This window comes from Saccostrea echinata, unplaced genomic scaffold (assembly GCF_033153115.1).
Source record: "Saccostrea echinata isolate AGI-Se365-2 ecotype Australia unplaced genomic scaffold, CSIRO_AGI_Sech_v1 ptg000054l, whole genome shotgun sequence".
Taxonomy (NCBI): domain Eukaryota; kingdom Metazoa; phylum Mollusca; class Bivalvia; order Ostreida; family Ostreidae; genus Saccostrea; species Saccostrea echinata.
Window position 1 is genome coordinate 64,540,554 of NW_026889803.1, and position 20,620 is coordinate 64,561,173.

A 20,620-nucleotide genomic window follows, 5' to 3' on the forward strand; every position below is an offset into this window, starting at 1 on the left:
ATTATGCATTATTTTATACAACTTAAAACTTTCGTTTAAATGAAAAATTGCTATCGAGGGAGGCGCTGAACCACTTTGCAGTTGCTAGTGCAAACATTTTGAAAGTGACGAAGCACATTTGCGACTCTTACTTAAAATTGATCGCTATGGTAGAAATGTTTGCATTGAGACATTTTAATTCAATCATAAAGAAAAATATTACTATTAACAACACTCAGTGTAACATTAAAGATCAAAATTTGCTTGAGATATTTTCTAATCTGGGCCGATGGTCGTAGTCATGAGTTATTCAGATTTAATTTTCCTCGGATTTCAGTTAGTCTACCAGTTTGTTTGGAAGCCAATCCTCTTTTCCTTATGGGGAAAAAATCGAAACTTTTATTCTTCTCTAGACTCTGTTCTCCTATTATTCTTGTACAAAATAGATATTTTTACGCTGGTCGATAAGATTTAGATTTTTTTCCAGTAAGGGAAATTAAATTTTACTTGAAGAGTACCATGTTTACCCTAAATGAAAATGTTCTACAGAAAGGTTCATTTTAAATGAATATTTAGTACTGCATATATAAGATGGAAAAAGGTCTGTCAGAATGTGAAGATAACAGTGATCGATCTCATAAATCCAGTAAGCAACACGAATCGTGGTCAGGGCAAAAACAGACCCCTGGAAACACCAGAGGTGGGATCAGGTGCCTAGGAGGAGTAAGCATCCCCTGTTGATCGGTTACACCCTCCGTGAGCCGTATGTATTGATCAATTATACGAAGTACTCCGTAGTAAAATTTAGTATAAAACAATGACCTTACAATTAATTATATATAAATGTCGGACAAAATACGACCCAATAATAGGCTGTGTTTACAAACAAGGTCATTATAACGACCGTAAAATCTGCGAAAATCTTCCTTAAAAAGGATTGTTGAAATCCCTATAACATAAACTTATTAGTCAGTAGCTTGCCTCGGTTCAACAATTCAAAATTTGATCGCACTGAGAGCGTGTCTTTGCATATTAAATCAGACGGGGAGATATTAACACCATATGCAGCTGATGTTGGAATATTACTACATAAATAAGGGAAGTTGACGATGGGAAAGCTGAAGTCATACCGTTTGTCACACAGTTTTGTTACTATGGTCATCTATCATCTATAGTTAGTAAAACATACACATATGAAACAGAGGTTGCAGACTCTGTAGAGTCTTTAATTTGGAATTCACTAAATAATAACTAGTCGCAATATGAATGGACATGGCTATTTTTAATTGATAAAATGTCTTCGATATACGAAAAAGTCGAGTTTATTGAGAATGCAAACAATAGTTTTTTTGGTCTGGAAATTGCATTAAATCCTTATTTGTAATTTTTCAAGTAAGTTGTTGCTATGCCTGAGCCACCATGTTGCTATTCACCGCAAAGGATCATTGAGAATTGGAGATCTTGGAATTTTTTTTACGTGGACTTATAAAATTCATCATTTTTGAACAATGTGCAGATTTCAACCTGAACTTTGAAAATTGTATTTTCAAAGTTTCCGTATCAACTAAACATATGGATAAAAAGATATGTGATTTTTTTTCCTTTCTATTTGATATGATTGGACAGTATAATTAAAAAAAAAAGCCTTAGGCATTTAAGGCCATGTTAAATGAATTAATGAACTCTAAATTCAATTTAAAAAATGCAATACAAATTCAGATTTTCCTTATCAACTTAACATATCAAACCTAAATTTGATTTGATATGATTGGATAGCATAGTTTAAAAAAACAGCTTTAAGCATTAAAAAAATTGCCATGTTAAATAAATTGACCACCTCGAAATTCAATAAAAACTTATTATTCATTACAATAAAACATACAAGGGTGCTTGTACTTCATATATACAGTTTATAAAAAATTATAGGAATTATTTATAGAAATAAGTACTAGAAATAGTATTAAGCTTTGGTTGAGACTGTTTTATGTAAAGAGAACTTTGAAGAAAGACACATAGTTTCGTCCAGAGGGGACATAAGTTATTTACTGGTAAGGTTTAATGGCATCGAAACAAATTATTGATGATTCAATGCTCGAATAAGCATGGTAAATACGACTGAGTCTGGGTTTCATTGCATCTGCAACACTTAGGCTAGAATTGAACTTGTCCAAATCAGAAAGGGGCATTAGCAAACTGTCATTAATCTATCTATCTGGAAATTGCTAACATGAATGATGTCCTACCGTTAATCTGTATGGTGATTGGTGACTATATGATGGGAATATTCTATTAGAAATAAAATAAAGGAAAATATTTATTGTATGCCTATTTAAAATCATTAACCACAATTTCTTTTTCAGTTTATTTGATATATTATACTCTATTACACTTAAAGTTATTTCGCCTGTAATATTGCATATTTCTGACGATGTTGTTAGTCAGAAATATGATTAATGTGTGTTTTAAAAATAAAATACTACAATGAGTTATAAATCTCGTCACGTACATTTATATATCATGTATTTACGTGTGTGTTCTAAGTGAAAAAGGCAAAGATAACGAATAATGATCGATCTCAACAAACCCACAAACAATACAAATCTGTGAACAGGTCATAAAACAGTGGTCCCCCAGAAATTCTAGTGTGGGATCTGGTGCCTAGACGGAGAAAGCATCCTCTGCTGACCGGTCATACCTGCAGTGAGCCCTATGTATTGATCAGGTAGACTGAAAATTCTGTAGTCAAATTCAGAATAAAAACAACTCATAAGCCAAAATACGATGATAGGATATATTTGTTGACAAGCAAAGACCTCAAAAGTAATTATTGAAAGAATTCAGATGTCCTTAAACGAAACATGCTGGACAACAACACTTTTGTAAAGTATGGCACCATTCTCGCAATTTATATATAAAACTAACGGACCAAATTACTTTAAAATTGTTATTTTGGACGAAAGAACAAGGACCACTAAGGACCTTTTTGGCCCTGTGAATTTCTGAAAAATCTAAATTGCTCAGTTTTAGCTGACAATACATTAAATTTCACTTGGACCGTTGGTGACTGTATATCTATTAAAGTGGCGTAATATGACGCCATGAAATGCGTCATTATCCTTAAATCCTGAAAATTTCTTCAAAAACGGCCGAAAGTTTACGTTGTTTTCAATATTTTGTATAGAGCCCAACCTCTGATCCAAAATCTAATTATACATGTATATCAAGAATGAACCGTTTCTGAAGATTATAAAAAACATGTTGGTTTTTTTTAATCGAGGGGTGGGCTCATATTTTAATTATTTGTTGAAGGTACTCAAAAACACCCGTTTTCTACAAAATTCAAGAATATTGCAATTTCACAAAGCCTTTTTTAATACCTGAACTCTCAGAGAAACTTTTTTATAGGAAATGAAAGCACAAAGTCTTTACTTTATACTGATGCTTGAAATAGGACATTGGGTCTTGGTCTGTTAATTGGTTTATGGACAGGGTCATCTTGTGATAAAGTGAACCTAACTCTTTAGTGTTTTGACGGTATGAAACATTGGTATATTTTAATTAACTGTCGAGAAATATTTCAAACACACCAGGAAATTGATACATAGTACAAAGGAAATTAATTTGAAGAATATACTTTGATTTTTCGAGTCCTGTATTAAACACAAAACAGCAAAAAAAAAAAATTCCGGATTGGATATCAATATGATTTAAATGTAAAGCAGTGATTGAAAAATTGATGTAGGATGAAGCTTAATGGCATAACTCGTAAAATGTGTTTATGTATTAATTATATTATTAAACACATTGTCTTTAACAAAGATATTTCAAATATCAAACGAATACACGTAATTTCGAATTCCATATTGTACAGATACTATTAAGAATACAGCTAGATTTGAACATTTGAGAGTAACTGTGATTCTCTCCCAGCAGTTGTTTTTCATTCGGTCATAGAATTTGTTTGCACAACTTTTACAGGGAAAGGGGAAAAAATTTTATACTTTAATCGCTTAATTTTTTTTAGTTACTTCAATGTTGCAATTTAAATGAATATCTTATTTTCGATATTTTGAAAATATTGTCTTAAACAATTGTAGGAAAGAAAAGGAAAGTATTGATAACAAATTTAAATATTTTTGTATCACACAAATATCCAGTGGATCTTTTTTTTTTTTTTTTTTTTTTTACAATATATATATATATATATATATATATATATATATATATATATATATATATATATATATATATATATATATATATATATACAACCATGACAAAAATTTTCAAATTTTCCAAAAAGTTTCTAAGATAGTGTATGTAAAAAAAAGTTTTATTCCGATCAAATTAGTATATATGTTCCGAAAGAAAATAAATGTTCAATTGACGACGGTTTTTCCGTTTTTTCCCGATCATACAAGGAGCACACGACGGGTGTGACCGGTCGGCAGGGGATGCTCACTCCTCCATGGCACCTGATCCCACCTCTGATGTTTTAGAGGTCCGTGTTTGTTCTGCTCCAAAATTTGTATTGTTTAATGGACTTTTGAGCTTGAATACTGATCGTTATCTCCATACATTTCACTTTGATAAACAAAGAAATTACAAAAGTTTTCAAATTCTAATCTTAGTCGTAAGATTTAAGAAAATGGCCACTGATTTTTTAGTTTCGATTTTAATATCATTTGTTGCTTCATTCTTTGGATTTCTGTTCCTGATTTTTTTTGTTTCAATGGACTTTGGAGCTTGACTACTGTTCGTTATATCGATATTTCATTGGTACAAACTAGAATGAGATAATGGCAGGATAAACGTTGATCATACGGTAAATGTAATGAAACACGATACATTAATACTTTAAAATGTTTTAAGCTCTTTGAAAAGAGAATTGAAAGTTAAACAGGTTTAATAGTACAAAAAAGTCAGCTGTATATATTTGAAAGAGCACAACAGATGGGGGGTATGAGTTTTCAATTTTCTTTATAAAAAAAGTGAATTTCACTGATTTGTAACGTTTAGTTTATATGATACCTCATTTTTGAATTATTCTCATCTGCGCAGCATGCTAGCGAAGCCTTGGACAAAATCATTAACATCTAAAAGGTTAAGATAACGAATATTGACCAATCTCATAAATTCAGTAAAGAAAACGAATCCTGTACAGGAAAAAAGCACGGACCCCTGGAAACTGCAGAAGTGGGATCAGGTGCCTAGGAGGCATAAACCTCCCTTGTCGACCGGTCACATCCGCCGTTAGCCCTTTTAATTGATCAAGTAGATGGAGCACTCCGAAGTCAAATCTAATACTATTATAAAAGCAAAGACCTAGCAAATAGGATGAAATACATCAGAGATAAAGATAGAATCCATATCTTAAGGATAACTCTTATGATAAAAAATGAATTAACTACGCCAAAAACCCAATGCATTCCGATTAGGACAATTTGCTTTCCTGTTTTGAAGTTTCTTTACACTTGCTTCACTAGCTAAAGCTTACTCGCAGATAACCGTGCTTGCTTGAGTTGATTTCAGATCTTCCAAAATTCAAATCTTAATGACATATCAAGTTTTAAAAAAATAGTTTATTTAACACTACTTTTTGACCATTTTGTAAATTTTCAGAGTGTGGTAATATTTGAAAAATGTTGCCTATTATTATGTCAAGAATCACAATACAAATAAATAAATCCAGATTGTCCAGTCCTTCAATATGATCGAGGGAAAATTAAGTCATGAGCTATTGTTACGACACAGTGCTTTTCAGCGGAGAGTAAAGGGCAGATATTTTCTTGACAGTTTATCGTGAAATGTCTCTGAATGTCATGTACAGAGACGGAAGTCAGGATTTCTCTGATTGTAATAACAAATAATATATCTACACGTGCCGGGTAGGTAAATTGGTTCCTGTTTCATTTAGAGTCCAGTAAACAAAATGTTTTTCAACGATTTCGAAATAAATCAAGATTGTTCATTTCAAGAAAAGTAATCATAGTAAAAATTTCACTTTGTCAAATATTTACAAGTCTTACAACGGGCATTCTGAAATTATTTTATGTGGTGTTAAAACATCAACGCCTGTATTTTAGATTTTTGATATAATTTGTTAAAACATCAACGCCTGTATTTTAGATTTTTGATATAATTTGTTTATGTGAGTATAATCAAGCAAAGCGATCAAGCTAAGAATATGATTTCACACTAATTCTTAGACACAGTAATAACTAGAAATACGAAAATATGGCTAATATGCCAACAGAGACTTCTAAAAGTGTTTACTAATAGAAGACAAAAATGGAAGTCCGTCTGAATGACGTTATGGTGACAAAGTAAAACCTGAGTCATTACCGAGAAAGTTATTTGGATGTTATTCCTACAGATTGTTTACAGGTCTTTCAGACAATCCATCTCTGAATAACCTTTCATTAACTTTTGAAAACAAAATGACGAAAGAATAATAAAATATAATCCTCTCTAGATTTGTTTGTTTTGTATCATATTAGAGAATCTATATGATGAAATGTTACCGAACACCGAACCTAAAAAGATGTGAGGGAAAAATAGTTTGAAGACTAATATTAATTTGAAATTGAAAATGTATTTTCAAATCGGACAGCAGTGTTTAGAAAACATGCCCAATTAAGAATTAAAAGGTCGATTTCAACTCTAAGACTTAATATAATGGTTTTCTATATATATATATATATATATATATATATATATATATATATATATATATATATATATATATATATATATATATATATATATAGGATCTCCCATGATTTGTAGTTGGAATTGATTTTTATCCAACGAGTTGTGTGTTTTTTTTATCCCCGAGCCTTGGCGAGGGGATAAAAACACACAGCGAGTTGGATAAAAGTCATATCCAACTACAAATCATGGGAGATTCTTTTTATCCCATGTTTAATACTTCACAACCAATGTTTTACACTGTTTTATATAGGACTCCACTTTATTTTACTTCATCGCGCTAACGAAAACCATTGTGACGTCACAACTGTGGATTATGAAAAATTTATTCAATGAGTCATATCCACGGGATAAAGGGGTAAACATGGGATAAATATATATATATATAATTTCAAAAACAAAATGAAGAACCGGTACAGTTTTGCTGGGTGTATTAAAAATAAAAATCCAAAAAATCACAAAATATTTTCTGCAAGCGCTTTCGCCATGTTAGGCTCTTCAGGCAGTTATACAAATGTCAGGTAGGTTACCTGGTAACGTCCAAAAGCAAAAGTTCATTGTGACGTCATAATAGATCAAGGTAGCGTAAAGTTGCCGTATTAGATAATGTACAAATATTGCATTAACTTGAACACATAATATGCATAAAATCTTACAATATGTTATATAATAATGTATCATTTTCGATTAAGCTTTGGTTTAAAGAGTTTGATAAAGTAGTCCTCTTTTGCCAAACGTAGATTTTCATTTTCATTGGGAAGTTTATAAAAAGGGAAAATCTTAAATATTCCTTTGCCGCATTTTGCAAAATGTTCACAACATGGTGTATTACGCACACTAGGGTCTTTAATTTGTTGCTTGTGTACACGAACCCGGACATTTAGTTTCCCCGTTTGTCCAATATAGAATTCTTTGCATGTCGGACAGATTGCACAGTAGATAACGTTTTCGGATTTACAGTTCATTGGTGAATTGGTTCTAATTTCCATTCCTGATTTAAGTTGGATTCTATTTCCCTCTTCTAAATATGTACACGTTCCGCATCTTGGATCTCCGCATTTTTTAATGGTTGGAATTTCCTCCTGTGTAGTAAAACGGGCCTTGGTTAACAATTTTTTAAGACTGGTGCCTGTCGTCGACTATTGATAATATCATTTGGTTGTATTAAACTTTTCATATTTTGCGATTGTTCTAAAATTGGGTAGAATCTTTTAGCGTCCATAAGGATATTTCTGTTTCGTGGGTTATGGGTCACAACAAAGGCTATTTTCCCGTCATCGGTGGTGTCATCTACACGACGTGGATTTCTAAGGTTCTCTATTGGAATTTTGGACGCCTTGTCTATTCCAGCGTTGATTAAATCAATTGGATAGTTTTGTCGTCGTAGATATATTTTTAATTCCTCCAAACGTCTAGAACGCAGGGTTCTATCTGTAATAATTGTACAAATTCTTCGTGCTAAATTAAACGGGATATTACGTTTTGTGTGGGATGGATGGCACGATCTAAAATCCAAATACTGATGCGTGTCCGTAGGTTTACAGTATAAGTCTGTAGTTATACAGGATCCATTCTTTATAATAAGAAGATCTAAAAATGGAAGTTCCGCACGACTTTTTTCTATTGTAAATTGTATAGAATCATGGAGGTTATTAAGAAGTGAATGGAATTTATTTAAGTCTTCTTCACTCTTGGTCTAAAATATGAAGCAGTCGTCTAGGTAACGTTTCCAATTATTTCTAATATAGTTACCAAAGTCGTCATCAAAGAGTTCCGGTATTTTCCCATATAATTGATCCTCTAAGTATCCCATCACCAAGGTTGCATATGAAGGAGCAACTTTTGTCCCCATAGCTGTTCCTTTTATTTGTAGATAGAACTCATTGTTGAAGTGGAAATGATTATTTTCTAGACCTAACTTAAGTCCTTCTAAAATGAATTCCTTTGAGAATCGTTCATTTATAATATCCGGATGTTTGTCTATCCAGTAACTTACTGCTTCCAGTCCTAAAGCATGTGGGATATTTGTGTACAAACTTGTTACATCAAAGCTGACGAGAATGGTGTTTGGGTCTACATTTTGAGGAATAAAATTAAGGAAATCCATATCATCTCTTACGAAGCTAGGTATTAGTTTGCATAGAGGTTTCAATAATATGTCCAATAAATTACTCAGTCTATGAGTGCTTGATGCAGGTCCGGCGATGATTGGACGTATTTTAAGGTCAGCTGGTTGAGGTATTTTAATATATGCGTTATCGCAATTTTTCACTGCTTCTTGGATTTCCTTAGATTTGTGGACTTTTGGTAATCCGTAGAAATTACTAGACTTCAACTCAAAATGTGTTAAGAAATCAATTTCATCTTTTGTTAAGTTGTCGGCATATTTTTTAGTTAATTTCTCAACTTTGAGCATTGTGTGACGATCCTCGTTAGTGGTTAATTTCCTATAAAACCGACAGTTTTGAAGCTCGTTTAACACCATTTCCTTGTAATGGAGTTTGTCCATAATAACAACAGCGCCTCCTTTATCGGCTTCTTTTATAATTATAGATGAATCATTCCGTAAATTCTTTATAGCATTTTGTTGGGATTTAGATATATTACTTTTTGTCCTTGTTTCTACTTTGTTAGAGTGAGCGGAGGACTTAAGGCATGTTATAAATTCTTCTAAATGTTTGTCTCTGTTTATTGGTGGTCTAATTCCTTTTTTGTTTCTAACAAGTGATTCATCGTCATAAGAAGAATTTTGAAAATATTCTCTTAAACGTAATTTGCGACAAAACTCGTCCGTATCAGCAATTAAGTCCACTTCGTCCCTGTTTGGTGTTGGTGTAAATTTTAATCCCCGTGTTAATATCTCTTTTTCAGTGTCATTTTCTGTCATTATATATATATATATATATATATATATATATATATATATATATATATATATATATATATATATATATATATATATATATATGCAGTCAAAGTTTTGGAATGAACACAATGTAATGTTGAAAAACGTAGTCAGTTGCAAATCTTAATGTCGCTTCATTCATTTACAAATTTCAAGGGGAAATTTTTCTGCCTTAAACCCGTTCCGAATAATTTGTAATAAATGATAAAAAAGGTTTGTTCTTACATAAAATGAAATCAAACCACTTCTCGCAAAAAAATGCATGGATCTTATTTCATACGAAATCATACTATGTCCCTGAAAATCAATTAACCTCCGTAAAGATTTTGTTTTGAATTTCACGTAAAGAATGCAGATTTCAAAAAGAACTGAAACTTATCTGAAAGTGACCATAGAACCTAATATCGATTCTGGTTGCGACCATTATATTTTCGATATAACAAAATGAATTAGACAAAAACGGTTGTCTCTCTTAAAAAAAAACTTTCGTTACCTTGTCATTGGTCATTTGCAAAATTATTTTGTTAAAGAAACATTCTGATTGTACAAAAGTACTCTGAAGTTGATATTTAAAAGATGCTTGAGTTTTTGATTGACAATATTTTGTAGTTTTTTGAGATCAAGTTTTCCAGCAATCTGTGGGGGTTCCCATCGGTACCAATTCTGCCCCTTCATTAGCAGACCTATTTTTGTATTCATATGAAACGGAATTCATTCAAAACGTCTACATGAAAGAAGTCTCTTGCTGTGGCCTTCAATTCAACGTTTAGATATATCAGTAGTCTTTCAAATCATATTTCGATACTTTACTAGAAAAAGACTTAAAAGGTAACCTAACACCAAAGCTTTATTAAAAACGTGATAAGTTCAATTTTTCAATTGTCACCTTCATTTACTTATGTAGCAATTTACCCTTATCACCAGCATATGGGGTTTTTGTCTCCCAGCTGATTCGATACGCAAGAGCATGCTCTATGTACAACAATATCTAAAACGAGGCAAGCTATTGACAAACAAGTTGATGAAACAAAGATATCAACATTCTCGATTGAAGTCATCATTTTGCAAGTTTTATGGTCGATACCATGACCTTGTCAGTAAATACAACCTGTCATTAAGTCAAATGCCGACTGACGTTTTTCATACTAATTGTTAGGCCATTATCAACACGCCGATTTTTTCTACGGATTTTTCCGTACGTTCCTACCTTGATTAGATATATCCCTTTGAACTCAAAAAAGATACACAGAATCTGACACGTTTGTTTTATATTTGGTTATTTCACCAGAAAAATAAGTTAGTGGTAACATACCAAAAAAGCTTTATGATAAACCTGATGAATGCAACTTTTCTGTTGTCAACTTCCTTTATTTATGTAGCAATATAACATTGTCAACTGCATATGGTGATGTTTATGTCTCCCAGTTGATTCCATCCTGAAGAGCATACTCTATATACAAACAATTTCTAAAACAAGGCAAGATTTTGACAAATGATATGTTAATGGAACAATGATATCAACAGTCTCATTTTAAGTCAGCATTTAGCAAATTCTATGGTCGATACAATGACCCAGTCAATAAATACAATCTACTAAATGGAATGTTCACAGGTGTTTTTTATACAAATTGGTAGACCATTATTTTACCACTGAATTGTCTACAGATTTTCCCGTCTATTACCTGGTCATGACAAGAAGCATACCGAGCATGTGACCGGTCGAAAGAAGATGCTATCTCCTCCATGGCACCTGATCCGACCTCTGATGTTTTAAGAGGTCCGTGTTTACTCGCTTCATTTTTTTTTTCTTTTAATGGACTTTTGAGCTTCATTACTGTTTGCTATCTACATATTTCACTGGAAAGAGGGCGTGACCCTTCATTTAAACAAACTTCATTTGAACAAATTTGAATCCCCTTCACCCAAGAATGCTTTGTTGCAAATTTTGTTGAAATTAACCCAGCTGTTCTAGAGAGGAAAATGAAAATGTGAGAAGTTTACAACGACGTTGACGAGATGACGGAAAAATATTTCAAACAGAAAAGCTTACTTTAGCCTTCGGCTCTGATGAGGTAAATAAATCATTGCAATGTCAAAAATTGAAAATTAAAATGAAATTTAAAATATAACACTGTAAAAAAAAACTCTCAAATTTATAATATTGGGACCTTTAACCTCCCATGTTCCGAATTAAACAGGGTCATTTATTCAATCTCTGGAATAAATAGACAGGACCAGATGAAAAACTTACGCGAGAAATTTGTAAACGTGTAATGATTTTTCAAAAGCACACAATTTTCAATTTGCACTTCCATTATTTTAGTTGTATACAAATCATTCCTCATAATGATTACTATCTTTTTTTTTTTTTTTTTTTTTTTTTTTTTTTTTTTGGTAAAACATTTTTCCTTTGATAAGGACAACTTTTGCACTCTTTTCTTTATGCGTAGACGTTTTAGGCCTCGTTTAGAGTAATTATGAATAAATTGTAAAGATATCTAACAGTGATCATGCTCAAAAGTCCATTTAAACAATACAAATTGTGAGTAGAGCCAATGCAGACCTCTGAAAACAGAGGTGGGATCAGGTGTCATGAACTAATAAACACGGTCACATGATTCAATCTTGTTCTAGTAGTAATTTCGATATTTTAATGAAATTTGGCAACCAAGAGTAGATACAGTATTTCAATCTTTTTTTAAAGTATTAACTGAACTTTTTTAAATGCTTTATTTCTGTGTACTTAACACAGTTAATACATATATAAATAAATTGCAAAGAAAATTTTAATACACACACCCACTTCCACTCTTCACTCATACTTACATAAACAATATTTAATATTTTAGCCATATTTACAAGCTATATATAGATAAACAAATTATATACAGCCTTTATTTCTTAATATTCATCTTTTTTTTTTTCTTAACAAATAGTTTCCAACATATGCTTCCACTGTGTTCAAACAGACTCAAATTTATCAGGAGTTGAATTTTTAACAGATATGTATTTTTCCACATTATAGTATACTTTTAAATAGGCTACAAGTCCAGTTAAATTTGGCATTTTAGCATTTTTTAAACAATGAAAAATATACTGTTTAGCATATAAAATTATAAAATTTATAACATAGTTTGAGTTTGAAAGAGGCAACTCTCCAAAAATTACATTTTGAACATTAAAACCTATATGTTTTGATGTATAATTATAAATTTATAGACTGTATATGTAATACATCTTTACCCATAAAAAATACATGCAGAATGGTTTCGCATTCATTACTACAGAAAATACGAAAATACGAATATCATTTTCTTTTCTTTTAATTTTTTAAGATAGTGATTTACAGGTAGTATTCTATGTAAAATTCTAAACTGTAACCATTGGACAACAGAGTTTGAAGATACAGTGAACCTTAAAGCACACTTTAAAGATATCTTTCAATTCCATTTCTTGAAAGCCCATCAAAAGCATTTCTGAATTCTATTTTGAAAACGCAGTAGGCTTTACAATTTTTGTATTAATACTTTTATAGATATGTTTTGTACATTCATCAGTAAAAATCAATTTTTTTAGATAACAATGGTACAAAAAGACGTTTTAGCTTTATAAAAATTTTCCCTGGATAATTTCGTCTCTTTCAAAATAAAATTCGAAATAGCACTAATAATACTGTAATATTGCATCAGACTATTGCATAAAAAAAAAACATAATGGATTTTGTATTTTTCCATAAAACTTTTTCTAGACAAAATTGATCCATTGATGTCTAAAAAATCATCAATAATTTTCGCACATATTTGTACCACTATTTTTATTAGTCCCCTACTGGTGAAACCGGAGGGGACTATAGGTTTCCACTGAGTCTGTCCGTCCGTCTGTCTGTCTGTCTGTCCGTCTGTCCCTCTGTCTGTCTGTCAGTCTGTCCCACTTGGTTTTCCGCACTTTTTTCCTAAACGCTTGCAGATATTGAGCTGATTTTTGGTATGTGGGTGTATCTTGATGACTTACAGATCAAGTTTGCATTTCGTTCCTCTTCATTGATTTTTGACGGAATTACGGCCTTTTCAATTTTTAAGGGTTTTCCGCAATTTTCTTCTAAACGCTTTCAGATATTGAGCTGATTTTTGGTATGTGACTTTACCTTGATTAGTTATAGATCAAGTTGGCATTTCGTCCCGCTTCATTGATTTTTGACGGAATTATGGTATTTTCAATTCTTAACGGGAACCAGATTACACTTACCGGTAGGGGACTAGTATTGCTAATGCAATACTCTCAGAATGCTTGTTTACTTTGATACAAGAGTTGAACCACACTGGGGCTGATAAAACATCAGAATGTGTAAGATTTGACTTGTCAAAACAATCAGTGATAACCAATAGCCAAGACTCTAAAACATCTCCCAAAAATTTGTTTTTTGTACATTTCAACATTTTAACACAAAATCATCACCCATATTCAATAACTTATCTACCACATTTTGTCCATATACTAATTCAAAAGTACTCTACCATGAGTGGTTTACTTTAATAACCCTTTAAATCCATGAACATTAAGAGATAATATGAAATTTTTAAGATTTACCATATTAAGGTCCCTCCCCCAGTATTAACTGAACTTGTTATTGCATTGTTTACATGTAATACTGTTACATGAAATATATGGAGATAACGAACAGTATTCAAGCTCAAAAGTCCATTATACAATACAAAATAGGAGCAGAGCAAACACGGACCTCCAAACATCAGAGGTGGGATCAGGTGCCATGGAGGAGTGAGCATCCCCTGCCGACCGGTCACACCCGCCGTGTGCTCCTTGTCATGATCTGGAAATAACGGAAAAATCCGTCGACAATTCAGTGTGTAAATAATGGCCTAACAATTAGTATGAAAAATGTCAGTCAGCATTTGACTTAATGATAAATTATATTTGCTGACAAGGTCATTGTATCGACCATAGAACTTACGAAATGATGACTTTAAACGAGACAGCTGATATTCTTGTTTCATCAACTTATTTGTCAATAATTTACCTCGTTTTAGAAATTGTACATACGTAGGAGCATGCTCTTGCGTATCGAATCAACTGAGAGATATATACCCCGTATGCAGGTGATGAAGGTATATTGCTGCATAAGTAAGGGAAGTTGACGATTGAAAAGTTAAAGTCCTCAAGTTTATCATAAAGCTTGGTTGTTCGATTACCATTAACGTCTTTTCAAGTAAAATATCCAAATATGAAACAGATGTGTCAGACTCTGTGGTATCTTTTATCTCAAGTTCACCAGGATATATCGTATCGACATAAGAATGAAAATAGCCATTGTTAATTGACAGTACGTCGTCGATATATCTAAATGTCGAGTTGAAGGCCACAGCAAGTGTTTTCTTCTTTTCACGTACAAGATTTTGGACAATTTCTGCTTCATATGAATACAAAAAAAGGTCTGCTAATAACGGGGCGCAATTGGTACCCATAGAAATTCCAATAGATTGTTGGAAGACCTGGTCTCCAAAAACCACATAGATATTGTCAATCAGAAACTCAAGCATCTTTTTTATGTCAACTTCAGAGTACTTGTGTGTACAATCAGAATGTTTTTTAACAAAATAATTTTGTAAATGACCAATGACAAGGTAAGTATATTTATGAGTTCCATTTTTATTGAAAAAGCAGCTGTCAATGATATCAAAAAGCCTGGACTTTAATTTATCGTGGGGAATGGTTGTGTATAAAGTTGAAAAGTCGTAAGTTTATAAGCTGTTGATTTTGGAAAAATCTTGTGATTTCAAATTTTCCAAAAGTTCCTTGGAATTTTTAAGTATCCACATCTGATTTACACCACTTTTCGAATATATTGTTGTACAGTACTCTTGAAGTTTCTCCTTCACCACTGTTAATATCTTAGTGAGGAGTAAAGATAGAGGCTTGGTTGAACATTTACTGGAACCCGCTATGTATCTTTGTTTGTAAGGATTTTTATGAAGTTTCGGAATCCAATATAAATATGGTAATTCGAATTCATTTTGGTTGTTTGGAATATTAAAAATATTCAAAACTGACATATGATTTTGAAGAATTTCTTCCTTAGAAAGGGAACTATGAGTATAAGTTGGATTACCACTTGTAGAATTAAATCCAAGTTCCTCTAAAATACATTTAATATAATGAGCCTTACAAACAAAGACAATGTTGTTACCTGCTTTGTCAGCAGGGACCAGCACGTACTGATCATGTAATCTATCTAATTCTTTTTTTCACTTCTGGATTATTGAATACAGAAGGATAGATCGTTTTCATATTGCCTCTCAATCTTTTAATGCGTGATTTTAACATAATACTGTTACATCTAATACTGTTCAACGACTTAGAATGTAGAATTTCCTTCTTCACACGTCTCTGTAAACTAAATAATGAAAAATTATAATCACCATACGTTTAGTTTTAAACAAACGGTACTTGTTGCATTTGTGCAAGATATTTTGTCTTTTAAATGATAAAAGATTGATTGATATATTTGAAAACGCCATAAACTGTTGAGTATTAATTATTTTCAGATACGAAAAAGAGGCAATAAATTGAATATAGAATTAAAATACCATATTTTTTATTTTTCTTTTTTCACTTTCAAAATGATGTACACAATGATGTACATTCACATAGTAAAAAATCAGACCCTACTTCAGAAATTACGTGGCAGATGCATCATTTATAGCAAAGTGCGTAGGAATCAATTATATTTCTGTAATTGGAACTCTTCCATATTCATTAATAAAAGAATACTCGATTTGGGTTCTCTTTTTACATCAACATAAATATTCATGATATTCTCTGCAGAATAAATCTACACCTTCTTGAAGCGTATATAACAAACGTAATGTAATACTGTCTTATAGAAGAATTTCATTATTCTATTCTACTTTTGACTATTATTTTCTGTTTTCTTTTTCCAGATCAGAATGAACTGTTCCCTCCAGATAGAATACTGTTTGGGGCAAAACAACAATTGTAGCTACGAGGTTCTTCTAGCAATAAATGAGCAGTGTATCTCACCAGGAGAGAAGGGGGATCTTCTTACTTCCCAGACTGCATATAAACTAAAGGAAGGGCTGCTTTTATATATCTCTCCTGTCCTTCTCGTGTTTGGAGTTATTGGTAATCTACTTTCCTTCGCTGTGCTCAATCAACAGTCAAAGAAAATGTCAACATATTCCTATCTAAGTGCGTTAGCAATAATGGATATATCTGTTCTATTAGTCGGATTATTACGTTTATGGGTTGCCAAGATTACCGGAAGTGACGTACAACACGTTTCGGATGTGACCTGTAAGCTTGTCCAGTTTTTTGGTTACGTCTGTAGTGATTCTTCTGTATGGTTGATAATAACAGTGACAACTGAGCGCTACATAGCAGTTTGTTATCCTTTGAAAACGCAGGTATTTTGTAAAATTGAAAGAGCATGGAAAATGTCCCTTTTGCCTATTGTAGTGATTTGTGCCATAAACTGTCATTTCTTCTTCACTGTGTCTATCCAACAAAAGCTGGGTAAAGCTGAATGCGCGGCAGGACCCTCATATGAATTACTTGTTAACAATGTTTGGCCTTGGGTCGATGCCGTCATTTATTCTTTTCTCCCCTTTGTAATTATAGGAGTTCTTAACGGCTTCATAATCCGGAAAATATCACAAGCAGAGAAAGAACGAAAACGTTTTCTTCAGGTCAAACATCAAAGTGCGCGTGTTATAAGACGCTACAAATCCTCTGATAATAATAAGAAATTGACGACCATGCTGTTGTCGGTTTCCTTTACATTCCTTTTGACAACTATTCCCATGAACATTGCTTTGATTTTCACAGCGTTTTGGAATAAGCAGCCGGATAATGACGTTGAAGGAGCGGCCATTTTTCATCTGATCAAAACTATCACGGAACTGCTCATGTATGTCAACCATTCTATTAACTTTTTCCTTTACTGTGCCACAGGACAAAAATTCCGAAGATCACTCGTGAAATTATTCTGCAAAAAACGTTTTGCCAACTTCGGTAACGAAAGAACATTTTTTACATCAATTGAACAAGCACATAGTCCATGATAAAAATATAAAGAACACTTCCTACCATATCAGTTTCATAAAAGCACTTTTTGGATGATCCTTATTCTATATACATGTAATAGAACCTATGTCAGGAAAGAAAAAGAATAGTTTGATTTAATTATTAAAGAAAATCAATCATTTTCATATTCCCTGTAAAAGCTCAAGTTATCGGGTATATAAATTAAATTACCTTTTACTTATGGAATGAATGAGTTTTCTTGAACATAGGAATCAAGAAGCAAAATATGCAGAGTGTTGCATTTAAGAATAAATTGGATTTTATGCGAAGTTATGAAATAGGATTAGACATGTAAATATATGTAGTATTGGACATAGCAATGGACATTTGGACAACATGTAATGAAAATGAAATTTTCCTATGATAGGTTGAGGAATTTTTCTTTTTCGCCGACTGACTTTGTGATTTTGTCTTCATATGTTTATGAAATTGAAATCCTTCGCAAAGAAGAACGGTCATTACTATAGGAACAATTACATATTCACATTTTTCCAAGATGTTTGTGTTTTCCAACAATCTGTCGGAATTACAATGGGTACCAATAGCGCCCCGTTATTAGCAGACCTATTTTTTGTATTCATATGAAGTAAAATTTATGCACGAGAAGTAAACACTAGCTGTGGTCTTCAAATAGACATTTAGATATATCGACGACTTATTATCTATTAACAATAGTTACTTCCATTCATATGTCGACACGACATATCCCAGTGAACTAGAATTAAAAGATACCACTAGGTCGGACACAGTTGTTTCATATTTGGATATTTTACTAGAAAAAGACGTTAATGGTAACCTAACATCCAAGCTTTATGATAAAAGTGATGACTTCATCTTATCTAACGTCAACTTCCCTTACTTATATAGCAATTTACCCCTATCACCTGCATATGGGGTTAATGTCTCTTAGTTGATTAGACACGCAAGAGCATGAACAATTTATAAAACAAGACAAGCTATTGACAAACGAGTTGATGAAAGAGGAATATCGAAAGTCTCGTGTAAAGTCATCATTTTGCAAGTTCTATGATCGATACAATGATCTTGTCAGCAAATACAGTCTATCATTAAGTCAAATGCTGACTGACCTTTTTCATACTAATTGTTAGGCCATTATCAACACGCCGAATTTTTCTACGGATTTTTTCGTTTTTCCTCATCATGCCAGGTGTGACCAGTCGGGGGGATGCTCACTCCTCCATGGTACCTGATCCCACCTCCGATGTATTAGAGGTTCGTGTTTGCCCTGCTCCTGCTTTGTATTGTTTGAATGGACTTTTGAGCTTGAATACTGTTCGTTATCTCCATATTTCATGATAATAAAGATTCAATTAAATGGGACTTTTCCATATCAAATTATTATATACATATGCATTATGTATTAAATTTGAGTTCTTTATTTTGAAATCAACTTTTAATTCTTAAAGGTCCCCGAAGAATTTTGAATTCCAATCTCTTTACTTGAATATGATGTACATGTCTCTGGATGAAAATATATGCTAAAAATTTACTTTTTGTGCAGCTTTTTCCTTCATATTCTGCATCTTTGATATTTTTAGCCTGCTTGTGAAGCTATGTATTTTTATCATAACTAAACAATTTATCATTTAGGCAATTGAAATATTAAAGTAAACCCTGACATGTTTATTTTGCTTTCTTAATAAAATTGAGATTTGTGTTCGTTTAAATAGTATCACATACTTCGTTTCATTTGAACACCATTTTTTCGAAGTATAGATAAAAAATATAATGATAAGCTTTATTATAGATATATACCTATTAATATTAAATCAAAAATTGATAATTGTGCTTTAAAATAAACTTTTTTCAGGACTGTGTCGACTGATTACAATGAAAATCGGTGTATGAAAGTCACATGATTTGAATCTAATGTAATTTAAAACACAAAAGCGCAAAATGCTTGGATAATTATTGTAGGACTAAGGAGTAGACTTTTTCAAAGCTACGAATAAAAGAACTCTTACCTTGATTGTCTCCATTGAAAACAAACAAAAAAAAAACATGGACTTAGATGAAAACAATAGAAATGGTTTAGCTAGAGTGTTAGAAGATAAAGGAATGGGGTATCAAAACATGAAAGGATGGGGTAGTGAAAAGATTTTTTAAAAAAACGAGAGGGCATATATATTTCATTAACTCAATAAACCAGATAAAATAATAAAAAGACACGTTTAGCTTGTTTTCTTGCATGTTTGTACATGTATGCTTTATCAACTAAAAAAGTCGGAGTCACCCTAATCTTTCTCTCCCCTTGACCACAGCAGAGGGCAAATTTTACGTTGTCTTCCCACTTAGCCAAAAATTCTGAGGGTGGAAATAAACCAATTTTACCTGGCCATGGATTAAAACAATTATCGAACATATTTACGTTACTTTATCCACTATAGGTAAAGATGCAAGATAACAATATCAAAGGATTTTTACCTCTGTTACCAATCAAAAATTTAATCAAAAGAATATTGGTACTCGAAGAGAAGATGTAAAAAATAAAAAAATAAATAAAAATAGACTAGGATACTGGCAAAACCCTGAAAAAGCAGCGATGAAGAATGAGATGTAAATTGGATGTGTTCCCTTTAGGGAGTTATTAGCTCACCTAAGGCTCAAGTGAGTTTCTTTTCTATCAAAGAGTGTCTGTCTTTCGTGCGTCGCTTTGCACATTTTCACCTTCTACAGAATCAGGGCCAAATTCAATCAAACTTGCCGTAATTCATCCATGAGTTGGGTAGAGGGGATTATATATTGATTTTTCAAGAGCAGTAGGGTCTTGATTACTGATATTAAGACAAAATCATCCTCAGATAATGCCGATTCAAGTTAATTGTTCAAATTATTTGAAACAAAAAATAATTATGCGCCAGCTAGGATCACACATTATCCCATTTA

The 20,620-nt window shown here is 32.3% G+C and overlaps 1 protein-coding gene across 1 annotated transcript; it reads left to right on the plus strand.

Moving 5' to 3' along the window:
- The first annotated feature begins 16,613 nt into the window (after nucleotides 1-16,613).
- On the plus strand, nucleotides 16,614-17,781 carry LOC133206408 (FMRFamide receptor-like). The gene has a single exon (XM_061342378.1). It carries the CDS (start codon nucleotides 16,798-16,800, stop codon nucleotides 17,689-17,691), a length of 894 nt encoding a protein of 297 aa, XP_061198362.1. The 5' UTR covers nucleotides 16,614-16,797; the 3' UTR covers nucleotides 17,692-17,781.
- The last annotated feature ends 2,839 nt before the right edge of the window (nucleotides 17,782-20,620 follow it).

Coding starts and splice junctions, on each gene's coding strand:
- LOC133206408 (XM_061342378.1), top strand. CDS start 16,798: ATGTCAACATATTCCTATCTAAGTGCGTTAGCAATAATGGATATATCT.